The sequence below is a fragment of the Branchiostoma floridae genome, chromosome 4 (assembly GCF_000003815.2).
Source record: "Branchiostoma floridae strain S238N-H82 chromosome 4, Bfl_VNyyK, whole genome shotgun sequence".
Lineage (NCBI taxonomy): Eukaryota > Metazoa > Chordata > Leptocardii > Amphioxiformes > Branchiostomatidae > Branchiostoma > Branchiostoma floridae.
The window spans coordinates 6,184,871-6,186,158 of NC_049982.1; the positions used below are offsets into that span (position 1 = coordinate 6,184,871).

At 49.5% G+C, this 1,288-nt stretch overlaps 1 protein-coding gene across 1 annotated transcript in view; it reads left to right on the forward strand.

Annotated features, from left to right (window-relative positions):
• LOC118413130 (sodium-dependent lysophosphatidylcholine symporter 1-B-like) overlaps positions 1-1,179 on the forward strand; it is an 11,466-nt gene extending 10,287 nt beyond the window's left edge. The window contains exon 13 of the mRNA XM_035816309.1: positions 545-1,179. Coding sequence (XP_035672202.1) covers positions 545-695 — 151 coding nt within the window. The 3' untranslated portion in view covers positions 696-1,179. The remainder of the gene's footprint in view (positions 1-544) is intronic.
• The last annotated feature ends 109 nt before the right edge of the window (positions 1,180-1,288 follow it).

Here is a 1,288-nt window from a genome sequence, read left to right on the forward strand (position 1 = left end):
GGGAGGGGGGCGGGCAAAACGCCGCAAGACAGCGGGAAGAGAAAAAGAGAAGGGCGAGCGGAGAGGCGCGCCAGACGGAACGGGAGGCAGGCCCGGGGGACGAGGCGCGCCGCGCGCCGGGCAAGAGGCGGGCGGGGGCCCAGGAAGCGGGGGGGCGAGGCCAGGGGGGGCGCGCGACCACGGGCGCGCGGGCGCGACGCGCGACCCCGAATACCGGGCACACAACAGGAAAGCCCCGCATCAAAACGGACCAAAAAGGAGTCGAAAAAACAGCCCGGAGCCTAACCTCTGCTTGGAGAGTACGCTTTACATGCTTCTTCCAATGAAGCAAGTCTTTAACTTGTGGGGTTAGACTTCAAAGTGGCGGTCCCGTGTTCGAGGAGGTGCCTCTGGCTGTGCTAATACAAGCAGGGCAACTAGCAGCAACTTTAATTTGTAAATTGTTTCATGATGAAAACCATTTAAGAAGAAGGCATTTCGTCTTCTGGACAAGGACACAAACATCAAAACATGCTGACCTGCTTTATGTGACGTTTTCCCCCAGGACCCAGCAGTCTGCAGACAGCGGTAACACCGACAAGGCGGCACCACAGCCGTCTCTGGCCATGAAGTCACATGACTTACCGGACACACGCGGACCGGTGCAGCTGACTTACTTCGGGCCTTACGGTTCCTTCCGGTTTAAACTCCCTTAGCCATTTCCTCTGTTTCATTGGCCTACTGTTATTGGAAAGAATTCACACCGTTCAAGTGGAAATGAATCCAGAATATTAGTCGTTTTGCCGTTAATTTATTTACATATTTCTTTTTTTTTTTTGGTTCTCTGTCAAGGCCTACGTCACATTTCCAATCCGGGCAGCTTTCGGGAACGAAAAGTATGGTATAAACTATAAAAGACACCAAGCTACATACGACGTAAAGAGGATAGTCGTGTGCATTGTTTGTATTAATAATATAACTGTTTGTTTGCTGCTACAAGAAGTAAGACAGTTCTTGGCACCTCCTCCCATTAATGTAACTTAGTATAGTCCAACATGAATATTGAATATGGTGTTCTCTCTACGAAAGGGCATTTAAAGTAATACGACGTCTTTACTACAGGACACACGGTCTCTGTATGTATGTCTAGTACCATGATACTAGAATAAAGGCTTAGCAGCCTCTAACGTTACGTCTATAGTTTCTGCATGAATCCATTGAAAAGCGTCAACATTTAGTCTCCAAGCAGACCCTACGGTGCCTTAGAAATAGTATCAAAGCTGGCCAGGGACTTGGTATACCGGCACTA